This window comes from Pristiophorus japonicus, chromosome 16, assembly GCF_044704955.1.
Source record: "Pristiophorus japonicus isolate sPriJap1 chromosome 16, sPriJap1.hap1, whole genome shotgun sequence".
Taxonomy (NCBI): domain Eukaryota; kingdom Metazoa; phylum Chordata; class Chondrichthyes; family Pristiophoridae; genus Pristiophorus; species Pristiophorus japonicus.
The window spans coordinates 115185581-115199817 of NC_091992.1; the positions used below are offsets into that span (position 1 = coordinate 115185581).

At 41.5% G+C, this 14237-nt stretch overlaps 1 protein-coding gene across 3 annotated transcripts in view; it reads right to left on the reverse strand.

Moving 5' to 3' along the window:
- Positions 1 to 1665: 1665 nt before the first annotated feature.
- The window catches only part of LOC139226745 (Fc receptor-like protein 5), a 28630-nt gene continuing 16058 nt past the window's right edge, over positions 1666 to 14237 (reverse strand). For 2 of the 3 annotated variants that reach the window (XM_070857730.1, XM_070857732.1), the window contains 6 exons: positions 13575 to 13853; positions 10611 to 10904; positions 8791 to 9060; positions 7235 to 7477; positions 6415 to 6513; positions 1666 to 3657 (listed from right to left, as the gene is read on the reverse strand). In XM_070857730.1, the coding sequence (XP_070713831.1) occupies positions 3635 to 3657; positions 6415 to 6513; positions 7235 to 7477; positions 8791 to 9060; positions 10611 to 10904; positions 13575 to 13853 (1208 nt within the window). In that variant the 3' untranslated portion in view covers positions 1666 to 3634. The remainder of the gene's footprint in view (positions 3658 to 6414; positions 6514 to 7234; positions 7478 to 8790; positions 9061 to 10610; positions 10905 to 13574; positions 13854 to 14237) is intronic. The other variant, XM_070857731.1, reaches the window with a different exon arrangement.

Sequence of the window (14237 nt, forward strand, 5' to 3'; positions counted from 1 at the left end):
CTTCGCAATAAAAGCCAAGAAACCATTGGCCTTCCTGATCACTTGTTGTACCTGCAATGTGTTTCATGCACAAGTACCCCCAGGTCCCGCTGTACTGCTGCACTTTGCAATCTTTCTCCATTTAAATAATAACTTTGCTCTTTGATTTTTTTCTGCCAAAGTGCATGACCTCACACTTTCCAACATTATACTCCATCTGCCAAATTTTTGCCCACTCACTTAGCCTGTCTATGTCCTTTTGCAGATTTTATGTGTCCTCCTCACACATTGCTTTTCCTCCCATCTTTGGATCAACAACAAACTTGGCTACATTACACTCAGTCCCTTCTTCCAAGTCGTTAATATAGATTGTAAATAGTTGGGGTCCCAGTACTGATCCCTGTGGCACCCCACTAGTTACTGGCTGGCAACCAGAGAATGAACCATTTATCCCAACTCTCTGTTCTGTTAGTTAGCCAATCCTCTATCCATGCTAATATATTACCCCTAATATAAATTCCTAGTTATCTTGTATATATGAAGCTATCTCTTCTCCCACCGGTTATCCGTCTTGCCCTGTGTACGTACACGGTGCTTCTTTACAATGACGGAAGGATTTGATAGGATAGATACAGAGAAACTATTTCCTCTGGTGGAGTGTCCAGAACAAGGGGCCATAACCTTAAAGTTAGAGCTGGGCCGTTCAGGGGTGATGTCAGGAAGCAATTCATCACACTTAATGGAAATCTGGAATTCTTTCCACCAAAAAACTGTTAAAAATGTCAAAACTGGGAATGATAGGTTTTTGTTTGGCAAGGATGCTAAGGGTTACGGAACCAAGGCGGATAAATGGAGTTAAGATACAGATCATCCATGATCTAATTGAATGGCGCAACTCGCTCAAGGGGCTGAATGGCCTACTCCTGTTCCTATGGTACTTCCTTCCTCAGGCATAGGTTCATGGTTTAATTGAACTTGTTCAATGGTATTGACATTTCCTTCAATTGAATTCTTCGCTCAACTCAATCAATCATGGGTTTTTTGGCAGCAGAGATTTGAATTGATAGTGACAGGATGGAGACTGAGCAGCCAGCACAGCAACTGTTTGCTCTTCAGACTGTAGAGATTTGTGAGCAACGCTCAAGGGGGAGACACGTTACAGTCGGGTCAGAAACAGGTAGAAAGCTCAAGAGATGATACTTGAATGGAAATTCTCACTGAAAATACCAACAAAACTCAGATTCATTTAATGGATCAGGGTAAAGCAGCTAAAGATACTGATCAAACAGTAAATTGGTGGCAATCAAAAAATCAGTTGAAGTAAATATTGAAACTGGAAAAAATAATCACTAAATAGGCACCTCAAATATATTGCGCAGAGCAATATAGTAACACTGGTGCACATTTAAGGTGAGATTCATACAGGAGTCATGTGCTGTTTGTGTAACTGCTGTTCCTGCCCGAGATGCTAGGCATGTGAACATTGTGATCCCATCACCAAAATCTCAAACTCTAGCTCCGCTGTTGTGGTGGGAATATAGCTCAAATATACAGCAGATGTACACTGAAGATACAAGAGTTGAGATGGAAAATATAGTAACTATACAGTGCACCATATTTATATACTGTATACCTTTTATCCAATTGGCATTTGAATAAAATAAAATGTACACATGCACAGAAGTCTATATTTTGAGGAACAACATTTATGTTTCAATGAGAGTAGCTGAAAAGAGGCATATGCTTAAGAAGTTGAAAACCACATCCTATTTAAGGGACAGAGTTGTGCAGAATTTCTATGTTACAAGTTTGACAATTCTATTTGTATAACTGGCAATTGCTGATATATTTCTAAGGATAGAACTTTTGTAACTCTTCACAGACATTGTTATTTCAAAGATAGTGTCAGAACTCCATTCTGATGCTATCTTCAAGTGAATGGTAATCACTGTGGTAACAACTCTGGCTGTGTGAAGCTCTTGCCATCTTGCTCTGACACCTTCTACTATTGGACAATATTGGCCTTTGTAAAAACAGCCTCGCACATACAGAAAGCAAATAAGCTGAAATGAATTATGTACAATCCATCACCAAAAGACCTTTGGTCCAATAGTGACAAAGTAATTTACTATCTTTGTTATACTGCAGGATTCTACAAGTTTGTTCTGCTTAAACATTTATATAAATAAATGTCATACAATTATAATGTTTTACAACACCATGGCTGGAGCCATTGCATCAAAGGTCAGGCCTTTTCTATATATATTAAAAAAAACTATAGCTTTTGTAACAAAACATTTGATCATAAATGGTTAAATACAAGTTTAATGGCAGACACTTGATCCCTAGCACTCTAATGTGTGGGTGGAGCTGCATTCTTACCAACATTGGCATGGGTTGTTCAGTGAAGCTGGACAACGTGACCTCCTTGGTGGACATGCATCTACCTGCTCCCTAACTGTCCCGTATGGGAAGGGCAACACGAGATGCCACTGTGGTGAGGATCTATCCAATCTCACCCAAGCAACTTCTGAAACTTATGCTAAAGGGTATGAAGATCAACGTGGTAACAGTTCAAACCCAAAATATGAAAAAACTTTGCGAAGCGTGGGTAGGAACCAGCTCCATTTTGATTTGGGTACGATCATCTTAATATTCAACTTTGAAGAACGAAGTGAAACGGAATCTAAATCTAAATCGAACAACAGAATGAATCCCAACGTTCATCCCAATGGGTATGCAGGGTTTGTTTGCACATTAAAAAGCACAGATAATCAGTGCCTCTATTTTGTTTGCTTTACGAGCTTTTTTTGTTCAATGTTACATAAAATAGTTGCTCATTTCGAAATAGTTTTGTCAAAATGTTTCAATATAAAACAGGTAAAATGAAATGGTTTATCAAAATGGGTGTGTTTGTACAGCACATATTCCTCGTTACGTTCCTTCTTCCCCAAACCTTCATTCCTCATTTTTGCCTCCGCAATCTTTGCCCGTTTCCTCTGTAGCTCAGTGGAACCATTTGTGTTTTACACAAAACTTAAGGAATTGGTTGATACAGGTCCCACCACCAAACACATTTTGCAAACAAAATTGGAAAGCTGGGGATAGTACACTGATGTTTTTTTTTCATAGGACTTTCAACTTCCTTAACATGATTTGTTTTTATGAAAGAAAGGCATTGTGTACCAATATTGCAAAGTAGACTAACCTCAGGAGCATACTTTGTGCCCCTTCTGAATAACTTTGAGCAGATTCACCAGGAAACAACAGCTGCTCAGATCTAAAGCTTTTAACTTATACCTGACTGTTGGGAATATTTGATATTTGAAAACTTAAACTACAATCATACTATTCTGAAAAATTAATCCAATGTCTTTAAATAATTTAGGGCTGTCTGGTAGCTTTAATGACGTAGGATTAGGCTCCCAGCCTACTATCTTCTAGTTGACATTCCAACCTTGATTGACACTTGGGTTTCGCTTCACTGGGCTTTCAATCAGACTTCTTGGTAGGATATAACGCTGCAGACTGACCCATCTCCGAGGAAGGAGAAATTTGTCAAAGAACCCACACTGTCTGGCAATAACAATAAGGCATTGATCATGATGGTTGTGTAGAGTTTCGTGGATCAAATTGTCTTGAGATTGAAGATAACTTAAAGTGGAAAGTTTCTGCGGACTAAAAAAGTTTTTTTTTTTTTTAAAAAGAAAAGATCTTTGAAGAAACAGCATTAATAGAGCAGCCATAACCATCTAACTATTTCAAATTTACTTTTAATGGCAAGTGTCCCTTAACAAAAATAGCCCCAAAAATTATAATGCATTAAATTCCTTAAAGTTTAATACCGCACCTAAATTTATAAATCCATGCTTTTCCATGTGAAGCATATCGTTTTTATTGTTGAGAAATTGTAGAAATTTAGTATTAAAAAGAGAATTCCTGCAAATGTAGGTCTGGAATCAAAACTGAAATGCTGGAAAATGGAGGGTGTACTTAAAGTTTGAAGTTAATAAAATCAACATTCGGACCAGAGTATCGAGGAAAATAATATCAGATGCCATTCCTGAAACTTGCTCCAAGTTTTACTGAAACATTGTACAAAGTCAAAGATGGAGAAGACAGAGTGGGAATGGAGAGGGAGTTAAAAGTGGTGAGCCACAGGGAGCTCAAGATCACACTTGCATTCCTCATCATCATAAGCAGTCCCTCGAATCGAGGTGATTTGCTTCCACACCCAAAAAGGATGAGTTCACAGTGTTTCAATGAAGGACCTAATATTCCAGGTCCTGAACTACATGTTGAAGGGTGGAAGATGCCTGTGTGTGGATTTTTTTTAACGTGTGGTGGCCGTTGCACACCAGCCACCACACGGGCTTGACAGAGCTAGATCTGGGTCCAGTGGCAAGGATTAACCAAGACGACTGGAGACAACACTTGCATTCAGAACAGAGGTGTTTAGCAAAGCTGTCCTGAATCTGCTCTTGGCCTCGCCAATGAAGGAATCCAATGGGTCCACAGGAAAGTTACATAAATTCTTATTTTTGTTTAAAATCTTACCTTACGGTGGTGGCTGCTGTCACCACCTGCCCCACACATCGCAAAGCAATTCCGACGAGGAGGCCTAAAACAGGCGTCAGGTCACTCGCTTACCTTTGTAAAGGCCCAACGCCTGTTTTGGGCGGCCGCCAGGGACACCTGAAAAACAGCGCATCCCAGTTTCATGGGACGTTTTGCAGGCTTTCTTGGGGCGCAGAACATTGGTCCCGAAAATTGGGTCTCATTGCACCCGTTTTAGGCCCAAAGACCAAAGAAAGCCGATAAGTGGTGCTGATAATTAAACTCTTAATGGATGTAGTCTCGGTGAGGTGGAAGAGATGAGGGATTTGAGGGCACAGGTTCACTGGGCATTAAAGGCAGTGGGCTCTATTCCTTTCTTCCGGTTTCTCAATCAACACAATTATGGAAAATAACAAAGTACAGTTCCACAGCAATAAGTGGAAGATCAATCCCCGGATTAAGTTGTCCAGCTTGCTTTACAGGGGAAATGCTTGTAATGACATTTTGTAAATGCTTCAGTGCAAATGCAAGTTGTTTTGCTGGTACCCAAGTGTATTTTTCCAATGCCTGTACACTCTACGTGCATAAAGAAAAAACAGAATTTTCAGTTGCAAGCATTTCCTTGGTACGACAGTTAACCCAGACTCCTAGGGGAGAGCTTGCCAGAAATTTTTGTCCACAGTTCCAGTATTCCAACTGAAGAAGCCAGTAGCGACACACCCTATTCTTCAGGAAGTGTATGGAATTCTTACAGCAGGGAACACTGCGGAACCAGACCTGAACAATGACTGCAAAAATAAACAGCCTTCCAGCTCACATAATATATAATAATAATGGTCTCTCTTTTAGTGCTTACTTTCCTCTCACCTCCCTGTGTTCTTTTCTTGGAGCCTGCTCGGCACCAAACTTCCTGTTTCAGCCTTGAGGAAAGGTGGGTCACGTTGGGCTACTGACGTCTTTGTGACCACTGTTAATGGGACTCCAGGAGGTGTCCTGTGGGAGGTGCAGCTCTCACAGGGCAAGTCAGTGTCAGATTTTCCTCTCATTGAGGCGAGTGGCCTCATTTATGACCTACTCTCCACCTAACAGCCATAATGAGGAAAGCAAGGTCAGCAGATTTAAGCAACAGACAATGCTGGAACTCAAACCCATACCTTCTGATTGAGAGACGGGAGCTGCAATGCATTTATCTGGGTTTATAGCAGCAAGTTTGCATGAAAATTAAAATATTACGTGGTTTAATTTGTTCTGTGTAAATTTAAATAATGTTCTGCGCATGAAGATTTATAGAATTTTATTTTTATAGAAAGTAAATAAGAGTGCATGACTTAGGAGGAGACTCAATATTCATATAATGTTTAATAATATCAGAATCACTGGCTCTAAAGACACATGCAATCATTCATCTGTGATAATTTTCTAACAACCCTAGTTCCAAGCTGAGTGAACTCAGTCCAGTGCTACGTCACGGTGTGAAAAGGTCCCTGGCTTTAATAACTAGTATTTCATGTTGCTATGTTGCAAAATCAGGCTCGCTGGACCAGAAAGCATAAAATCAGGTCAATGAGGAAAACATTTAATATATATTTGTTAACTCAAAGGGTGATAAAGGTTGAGAAGAATCTGCCATGTGGGTAGTGGGTAAATTGAAAACATAAGTGATCACTGCGCTGGACGAGTTTGAGTCCTTGAGGGATGAGCTTGATGGGCCAGGTAGCCTTTTATCATCTTTTGATTGTTCTTAAGGTAATGATTAATCATAAAAAATTGAAAATAAAATCGCAGTTGTAGCTAAAGTCATCCATGATAGCTCCTTTCAAGTGTGACTAAAATTAACTGCAATTAACATTAGTGCACATTTTGTGTCCTATTACGTACCTTTACTTGTAATGCAATAACAAATCAATCCAACAGCCAAAATGATCAGTATAGTGGCTACTATACTGACAGCAACTGTCACAGGTTGGAAATTGGAATCTGGAAAGTAGAACCAGAACAATTATTGTTTTTTTGTTGCATAAAAGGTAATAGGTAGCTTATACCACTGCAATGGATAAATTCACTACACGCTGTTGTTAAGTCTCAATGGCCTTGAAGTTACACTTTTGCAACAATTAGCATATGAAGCCTCAATGCATTTGTATGCAATTCTTTTGCCTGTTCCTGTAAGCAGGTTAATGCCTCTGTTAACTAAAATTGAAACAGCAAGGGGCAGATTTGCCTGTTGCTGCCCTGAGCGTACTGGATTGCCTGCGCACAGTGAATAAAGGAAAATCAGGCGGGGAGGATTATACACTCGAAAGGGTATGGCTTACCACCCCGTTCCCAGTGACGCCATATTCCCAAAGCTCCACCACTGGACGATCGGGGTGCCTTGCGAAGCAGGTTGTTATTATACAAATCAGGATATAGATAGAACTAGGCTTAAATCAAGCACTCAGCTTATACTGACGTGGCTCTGAATTGACAGCCTCGCCCATGGTGCTTTGAGGCTTAGATATGTACCGGGAACTCGATATACTTTGAGTTTTTATATCTGACTTGCAAATGGCTAATAATGACAAAATAAGAAAAAGTTTAAATTCCCAGTATCGTCATCCCTTGCCTTTACAAATACAAAAAAAATACAAGCCTAAATCGTTCCAGTAGAAGAAACTCTGATTACATGGTTGATGATCACATCACAAAAACACTTTACCTTGACCTGGTAGTACGTCAATCCAGTTGCTAGTCTGTCCATTTACAGAGCAGTAATACTTTCCAGGAATTATTGCACGAGCAATTAATTGGTTCTCGCTTGTGACCATGGTCGAATTCTTTCCTGGGTGCACAATGTGCCAGATGTAGGGTTCTTTAGATTTATATTTTATACTGCAATTAAGTGAGAGTTGGTGGCCCACAATAGGGGTGTCTGGATTTGAGGTCAACGTAACAGACACATCTAAAAAGAAATTCAGAACAGAAATCTCTGAATGCCGTATAACCAGTGAAATTGGATTAAAGATGTAAAAAAAAAATCTATATTATAAACAAATTACAACTGGCATTACTGAGGGCTCCATAGCATAGACAATAGTTTTGCAAACCATGGTATCATAACAAAAGCTTTGCATCCATGAATGCAACTATAGAATTCTTCAGATTCTTCGAGTACTGAGAAGGTCTCCATATCCAGATACTCTTCCTGGGTTTAGACAGCAGACCACCAGCAGCTGCCAGTGTTGCTCTTCAGTAAATGACCAAGATGCGTGTGAACAGCCAAGGATGGCTCACCCTCTGCTTTCCCCCCCTCTGTACATAAAGAAAGACAGACTTGCATTTATATAGCGCCTTTCACGGCCACTGGACGTCTCAAAGCACTTTGCAGCCAATGAAGTACTTTTGGAGTGTAGTCACTGTCGTAATGTGGGAAACGCGGCGGCCAATTTGCGCACAGCAATGTGATAAATGACCAGATAATCTGCTTTTGTTATGTTAATTGAGGGATAAATATTGGTCAGGACACCGGGGATAACTCCCCTGCTCTTCTTCAAAATAGCGCCATGGGATCGTTTGCATCCACCTGAGAGAGCAGACAGGGCCTCGGTTTAAAATCTCATCTGAAAGACGGCACCTCTGACAGAGCAGTACTCCCTCAGCACTGCACAGGAGTGTCAGCCTCGTGCTCAAGTTCCTGGAGTGGGACTTGAACCCACAACCTGCTGACTCAGAGGCGAGGGTGCTACCCACTGAGCCACTTTTGACACATAGGGAAATATTTGACCCGCTCCACATCTTCCACAATGGCACAACTAGAACTGGGGACGTGTCTTGTCAGGAAAATGACAGTGGGAGTAGTATTAGCAGCATTCACTGAGCAGCAGGTAGGGCTTGGGTAGGAGCAGCAGTGGAGAGAGAAAGGAAGGCGGCAGAAACAGAAGGAGTGTTTTGGAGGGAAAGAGAAGCTGTAAAACACTTTGTAAAATAAGAAAAGAGCAGTCAGAAGCAAAATTTTGGGCATATTGGGTATATCTACAGCTTAAATTCCAAGTGCGTGCTCCACTGCACTCAGTGTAATTACTCGTTTTGACATGTTATCGGCTTATATTAAAGGACCATGAGTTGTCAGCTTCATTGGACTATGGCACTGTTTACTAGTTTTCTCAGTTAGCAGGTAAACTCAGTAAAACATGTTCCATGAGGATCCCCTTCAAAGTGAAAGGAGAATAAAATGAGAAAAATAAATTAGATTATAACATTGATTTTTTTCCATACCTATAACCAGTCCACTGCTGTATTTTGATACAAATCCATTCTCAGCTTTGCATTTGAAAGTGTTCAGTATTTCAGTGTAAGCTAGCGGCAAAATCAATTGAGCTTCTCTCCGACTCTGTGCGGTGTAGTTTGTCACAAAACTCTTGTCTCTATACAATGTGTATATTATTGGCAAGGTTCCTTCATGTGATAAACAGGAGATAATTGTCATCACCTTAGTTTTATTCATATGGGCAATGTTTGCAGAAATCTCAGGATTGGACACCGGAACTTTAAAAAAATGAAAAGCATAAATAGCATTTTAAAATCATAAATTTTAACTTTATTTACAAATACAGCTCACACAAGTTGTAAATGAACCAGTGCAGATTGGTGCCAAGATCTTTGTTTATTAAGCAATCCTGTTGGTGTCTAAACCACCTCCAACAGGTTCACAACTGGGATGATCCCTGCACAGCCAGCAGAGCCCAGCAGAAGATGCGTGTCTGTATGTTCATCACAATTCAATTCATTATAAACAGCAGGAGGAGATACAAATTCAGATGCATATACACATACAATGCAGCCTAAAGGATTGGGCCCGAATTTGCAGTCAGAGGTTTCGCAGCGGGAAATGCCTCTGAACCGCAAATAAAGTCCGCACCTACCTTCTGCCTCGGGATCCACGGAGACTTGCGTTCCTGGACCTCTATGGAAATATCCGGGTAGAGGCCCACGTGTCCCAGGGCGCCTGTGGTTCGCAAGTGCCCCTGGGATCACGTGGCCTGGCAAAGCCAATCAAAGAAGGGGGTCCCCATTCATGTTTATGAGGATCACATCAAAATCACATTTTCATACCAAACAATTTTTTTTTTAATTACATATTTAAAAGTAATTAAAATACAAATTATTTAAATATTTAAAACAAAACTTTTTTTGAAGAATAAAATAAATGTTTTAAAGGGATAAACATAAACTGAACTTATTTTACAGGTTTTTTTTAAATGTTGAAATAATTTTTCTTAATGTATTTTTATGTTCATTTGAACTCTTACCTGCTTCCACCGGGTGTAAGAATTTCACGGGCATTCGCTGGGCAATAGTTAGGCCAACTTGCCACCAGCGAATGCCCTTTTCCCGAGGGTGCAGAGGATCTGTCAAGCAGATCGCAAGTTCCAGGTTTCCGTGCATGCACTTTTGCACACGAGCACCTTGAACTTGCGGGGTCCTTATGGGCGCGTACGTACCTGTGGGCCCCGGAAAATCCGGGCCATTATATTTGTACCTGGGGCAGTGAATGGAAGAATTTGCAGCAAGAAAGATAATATGCTAAACTAGAACAGGCCTGATGAAAGGCCATCATTCTGAAAGGTTTCAACTCTGTTTTTCTCTCCACGGATGTTGCCTGACCTGCTGAGTATTTTCAGCATTTTCTCTTTTTCTAACAGATTTCCTGCATCTGCAGTATTTTGCTTTTGAAACAATGCAGCTGTTTGTACATTTTGGCCTCATACACAGACTATTGTAGTGGTGGTGGTGTTTTACTATTCATTAGTGTGAAGGGACTATAACTCACATGCTGTAAGAATGAGGCAGATCCAAAAGGTTGTGGGGTAAATTTTAACTTCCACCTCCCGGCTGCAGATTACATACCCTGCGTGATTTTCCTTTCCATTGACTTCAGTGGAAATCAGTGGAAGTCCTTCTTCATTTATCAATATCTATCACTATCCCTTCCCATTTCCCATCGGACCACTGAGCCATGAGGGCAACTTGTATTTTGTTCCTCAATGGTGCATGTTTATATTCTTACTGAATAAACGAATATGGAAATCAGTTACCTTTAACAGTCACTTCTGTGGAATTGCTGGTAATCCTGAATATTTGCCTATTGATTGTGTTGCTTGCTTCACAATGATAGCCACCAGTATCACTGAGACTCACGTTATCAATAACCAGATTGGATTGGTTTATTTTGACTGAAGGAGATGACAACCTTATTTCCTGCTGATCAAAGAACCATTTGTAGATCACATTAGAACCTTGTTTTACAAAGCATCTCAGTGTCAGTTTACTGCGTACTTTTAGGACAGGTGGGTCAGGTGTTGAAATGACCATAACTCCCAATACTGGAGCTAAAAAGAAATAAAAAATATTGTTAGTTTTACATCCTTGCATGTAGAAGTTCTTATTCAAAAGTAGTCATTATTTAGAAAGCTGGCCATGGAGCTAGAAACATAGAAACATAGAAAATAGGTGCAGGAATAGGCCATTCGGCCCTTCTAGCCTGCACCGCCATTCAATGAGTTCATGGCTGAACATGCAACTTCAGTACCCCATTCCTGCTTTCTCGCCATACCCCTTGATCCCCCTAGTAGTAAGGACTTCATCTAACTCCGATGACCTGGGCATGCTACCTGCTATCTAAGAACTACAACAACCACAGCTTGTATTTGTACAGCGCCTTTAACGTAGAAAAACATCCTAAGGCGCTTCCCAACGTGGGAAGAGAAAACAGACATCGAGCCAAACAAGGATGGGTTTGGTCAAAGGGGTGGGCTTTAAGGAGGAGAGTAATGTAAAGCGATAGAGTGGTTTAGGGAGAGCAATCCAGAGGGGGCAGCTGTCAATGTTGGGGTGAAGGAATGAGGGAATGTACAAGAGACTAGAATCAGAGGAACAGAGCCTTCGGGGAGGCAGGTTGTCGGGCTGGAGGAGGTTACAGAGACAGGGAGGGGCAAGGCATTGAGGGGGTTAAACACAAGAATGGGAATCTTAACTTTGATGCTTTATGGGGATTGGATATAGGCCCTGAAGGCTAGGGTTGATGGGCGAGCAGGACTTGGTGTGGGATAGGACGTTGGCCCCGAAGGACAGGGTTGATGGGCGAGCAGGACTTGGTGTGGGATAGGACGTTGGCCCCGAAGGACAGGGTTGATGGGCGAGCAGGACTTGGTGTGGGATAGGACGTTGGCCCCAAAGGACAGGGTTGATGGGCGAGCAGGACTTGGTGTGGGATAGGACGTCGGACCCGAAGGACAGGGTTGATGGGCGAGCAGGACTTGGTGTGGGATAGGACGTCGGACCCGAAGGACAGGGTTGATGGGCGAGCAGGACTTGGTGTGGGATAGGACGTTGGACCCGAAGGACAGGGTTGATGGGCGAGCAGGACTTGGTGTGGGATAGGACGCCAGCAGCAGTATTTTGGATGAGCTAGTTTACAAAAGGTGGAGGATGGGAGGTCAGCTAGGAGAGCTGGCTGGCTTCTCGAGGACAATTAGGGATGGGTAATAAATGCTGGCCTTGCCAGCGACGCCCACATGCCATGAATGAATTAAAAAAGTAGTCGAGCCGGGAGGTAGCAAAGGCGTGGATGCGTGTGAAGTTATGGAGGTGGAATAGGCAGTCTCCGTGATGGGGAGAATATAAGGTTGGAAACAGACCAGGGCTGAACAGGATGCAGAGGCTGCAAATAGGCTTGTTCAGCCTGAGGCAGTGGCTGGGAAGGGGGATGGAATCAATAGCTTCAGTCTTTCCAGTGTTCAGCTCGAGGGAGTTACAGCTAAACCAGCATTGGAAGTCAGGCAAGCAGTAATTCTTTACAAACAAGTAAAAACTGATGCTCTGAGTTAAAAGTAGTAACTGCGCATGCTGAAAATCTGAAATTAAAATGCCAGAAAGAAAGGATAACTTTGATTAGTTCTGATGAAACATTACGCCAGAAATATCAACCTATATTTCTCCTTTAGATGTTGACTTGAGTATTTGCAGCGGTTTCTGTTTTTGCTGCAAATTCTCTGTGGCTTCGCAATCTTTGCCTCCCATCATATCAACATTTATAGAGAGAGTGAAGAAGAAATAGAGCAATACTTTCAATAAATGTGTATTATGCTCATCAGATACAGCAACATTTCTCCTAAATAACTCCTCGAGCCTCTCACTCTATTCCGTATGGCACCTAGCGTATTGTGTATACAGCCACAATTCATTTTCTCTCTAGAATATAAATTACTGTTAACTGGTGCAGGACACTCAATTTAGAGGAGATTCTTTTCAGGACTGTGAGTATGATATTTGTTTGTTACTGCACAGAGTTGTTCAAACTCTGGTCCTACTTGGAATACTGAATCGTTCCCATGTCATTGCAATCGGAAGAATCTGAAATTCAAGCTCTTAGGATAGAATCATAGAATGGTTACAGCACAGAAGGAGGACATTTGGCCCGTCGAGCCTGGGCCGGTTCTCTGCAAGAGCACTTCAGTTAGTCCCACTCCCCCAAAGGGAAAGCTAAAACCCTCTCCCAAAAATCAGGCAGCCTTTGGTGGGGTACAAGCATCAAATTTCAATGCAAATTCCAAACACCAACAGAGGCATTAAATAGAAATGGAGCAATTCATATATTGCTCATTCGTGCAGTTATTTATTTTGACCAGTTTATTTCAGCCACATCTGGTCTTTGCACAGTGGCCAAGATAAGAAGAAACAATGCCGCTCTGAGCAGTGTGCCAGACAGCTAGGGGAGAAGGAAATGGATTAGGAGAGGAGTTTTTAGGCAGAGGCGATTTGCTGCCAAGTCCACTTGCCTGTCGAGCTATCTGGGTGCTAACATGATTCAGGTTTCAGATTAAGATTTGAGGTGGGTTTTTGGCCAACTGCGAAGCAGGAAGATTTGCTCAATGGGGCATTCAGTGTTTGAAATAGACACAAGTTTCAGGAAAATTGATGTTTGGTTGCAATACCAAATATCAATCTCCCTTTTCCCTCCTCCACAGGAAACATTTTACACTGTTAAACTTCAATGGTACCTAGTACGATAATGTTGATGCTGACACTGTATTTTGCTTGGGCGACGTCACGATCTTCAGCTTTGCATTTATACTCCCCTGCATCACTCTCACTGTGAAATGATACTGAAAAGTTAGCTGGATTATGTGCTGACACGTTCTTTGATTGGACAAGTGTTTTCCCTCGGTATAAACTGTACACTATGAAATGTGTTCCATTCGATGACATGCAGGAAATAGTTTCCGTGTCACTTAAATTCACACTTTCCGGACCTTGGATAGTTGGATTTGATAATGGGTCTAGGAAAAGAATAAAAATTACAAATTAGTTCTTTCAGGTTGTGGCAAGGCACTTAATGCATTTGAATCTCATAATATACTAAATCTATCAATAACATGCTCTGCTTGGATCAGGCTATCTACTCAGAATTCTACACACAGATCAGATTTATTTTTATTTTTATAAGTCTCCTCTACTAATGGTGCCGACTTTTGCTGCCAAATAGTTTCATGGACATATACTAGCTCTATGGTACAACACTCTCAAGTTGCCATTCTTTGGGCCAAGTGTGAACAATGGTGTTGCTGGCTATTCGTCCATTGGGGTGATCACACCTGAAACCAGCCCTGTTTTCCTGTGACATCCTCAGACAAATACTTTTCAGTGAGGGACATTCGGAATGG